Source organism: Alligator sinensis, unplaced genomic scaffold, assembly GCF_000455745.1.
Source record: "Alligator sinensis unplaced genomic scaffold, ASM45574v1 scaffold3955_1, whole genome shotgun sequence".
NCBI classification, from domain to species: Eukaryota; Metazoa; Chordata; order Crocodylia; family Alligatoridae; genus Alligator; species Alligator sinensis.
The window spans coordinates 1-2170 of record NW_005844886.1 but is presented as its reverse complement, the minus strand read 5'-3'; the positions used below and the strand labels follow the sequence as shown (position 1 = coordinate 2170).

At 38.4% G+C, this 2170-nt stretch overlaps 1 protein-coding gene across 1 annotated transcript; it reads right to left on the bottom strand.

Annotated features, from left to right (window-relative positions):
* Nucleotides 1-919: 919 nt before the first annotated feature.
* Nucleotides 920-1897, bottom strand: LOC106723504 (olfactory receptor 14I1-like). Its single transcript, XM_014527801.1, has one exon. It carries the CDS (start codon nt 1874-1876, stop codon nt 920-922), a length of 957 nt encoding a protein of 318 aa, XP_014383287.1. The 5' UTR covers nt 1877-1897.
* Nucleotides 1898-2170: the final 273 nt, after the last annotated feature.

The window sequence follows — 2170 nt, the reverse complement described above, 5'->3', positions numbered from 1 at the left end:
AATAATTCATTCTTATTTAGAGACAGATTGTATTTAGGAAATACAAACAGCCTTTCTGCCATAACAAAGGTAACATAGCATTCATAGATTTATTCATTTCAATGTAATCTGGAATCGGCTACATAAATACCAGACTAAACACAGTAACACGTTTTTAGGAACACAGTAGAGACCCACGGACACATAAAAAAAATCAAGAACCTGGGGACAGTGTTGTCCAAGCATCTATAGACACTTATTTTTCATTCCTTCGCTAGTGAACACACAAGCATATTGGTCTGTTAGAAAACCCCAAAGAGTTTCCCTATTGAGAACCCCAGTACAAAGCAATTCAAACAATATGTCTACTCTTCAAATCCTCCCCCCCAAAAATCCCACCTAGTCTCTTTAAATCAAGATTGGATCTTTTTGAAAAAAAAGATTAAATCTTAACAAAAATTAATCAAATGAAATATTGCTTTTTACAGTCTATTGCTTTGACAATCACAGCAACCTATTCTGGCTTCATACAAAATTACTTCATTAAATCAACCAAATGGTCAGATGAAAAAAACTCGAAAGGAAAACAAGAAATCCATTGGTCCCTCAATAAGATTTGTTTATCCTCCAAAATAGAAAGAACCTAATACCTATCAGATATCTGCTACAGACCATTTTTTTTTGCAGGCAGTGTCTAAATAAGATGGTTGATATGTCTCTCTTCATAACGAACATCATGAGAGCAAGAATACAGAAATGAAAGATATATTTATTTGGGAACTCTTATGTCACATTTTTACTACACTGAAATTTGATTTTTTTCTTTTTTTTTTTTTTACAGTAAACTGAATTCACATTATATTTTCACAGAACAAATACTGTCGTCACATCATTATAACTGTTAGGAATAACAGAAATGAACTACAGTCTAGAGAGGGAGTCATGAGAGGGAGACAAATTTGTTCTTACTGCCAAATAACATCCTACAGATAAGTTTCCTCAAAGAAGCCTTCAGCTCCTTGTTCCTTATGCTGTAAATAAATGGATTCATCAATGGAGGAACCACAGAATACAGAACAGCTATGCTAAGGTCCAGAGCAGAGTAGGACCTCGAAGTGGGTTTCATGTGGGCAAATGTGCCGGTGCTCACAAGCAACGAGACCACAATGAGGTGAGGAAGGCAGGTAGAAAAGGCTTTATTCCGGCTTTCTTCAGAGGGCAATCTCAGCACTGTAGGTAAGATCTGAACATATGACACAACTATGAAAGCAAAATAGCTTGACACTAAACACATACTAAATGCAATAACCCTCAGTTCTCTGAGATATGCATCAGAGCAGAGCAGCTTGAGGAGCTGTGGGATTTCACAGAAAAACTGGTTGATTATGATGGAATGGTAGAAGGGTTTGCTGAATATGCTCCAACTGTGCAACGCAGAATAGAGAATAGCACTGACCCATGCACCGGCAGCCATTTGAATACAAGCTGTCTTGTTCATTATCACCTGATAATGCAGTGGCTTGCAGATGGCAACATACCGGTCATATGCCATGATGGTGAGGAAGGCAAGATCAGCTATACAAAAGAGTGGGAAGAGAAAGACCTGGGCCACACATCCGAAATAGGAGATTGTCCTGATGTTTAAGAGAGAATTGGCCATTGACTTGGGGATGATGACAGAGATGGATCCAAGGTCAAGGATGGACAAATTCACCAAGAAGTAGTACATGGAGCTGTGGAGGTGGTGGTCCGTAGTTACAACAGTGATAACAAGGAGGTTCCCCACCAGAGCGGCCAGGTACGCTGCCAGAAAGATGACAAAGTGTAAGATCTGCAGCTCCCGAGTGTCCGAGAAGCCCAGGAGGAGGAACTCGGTTACAGTGGTCCAGTTGGACATCTTCCTTAGTGCATTTTGCAAACCCTGTGAATAATACAAGCAGAGAAACGGTAAGGAGGAGAGTAACAAGCTCAACAGTTTGGATATTGCCATCAATAATCTCTCCTGAGCAGTGTTCCAGTGTTTCATGATAAAAGTGCAGAATATTTTCAGTTAATTTCTACCCCCTCCTAAAATTTTGATATTTAAAATAAATGATAAATATTTTCCCACTACATTATATGAAATTTATACAAACACTAAACCAACTAAAAGAGAATACCGCAGTCAAAAGCAAGTTTTATAATTATTTGG

What these genes read in the sequence shown, in the direction of transcription:
- LOC106723504 (XM_014527801.1), bottom strand. Translation starts at nt 1,876, where the DNA reads ATGTCCAACTGGACCACTGTAACCGAGTTCCTCCTCCTGGGCTTCTCG.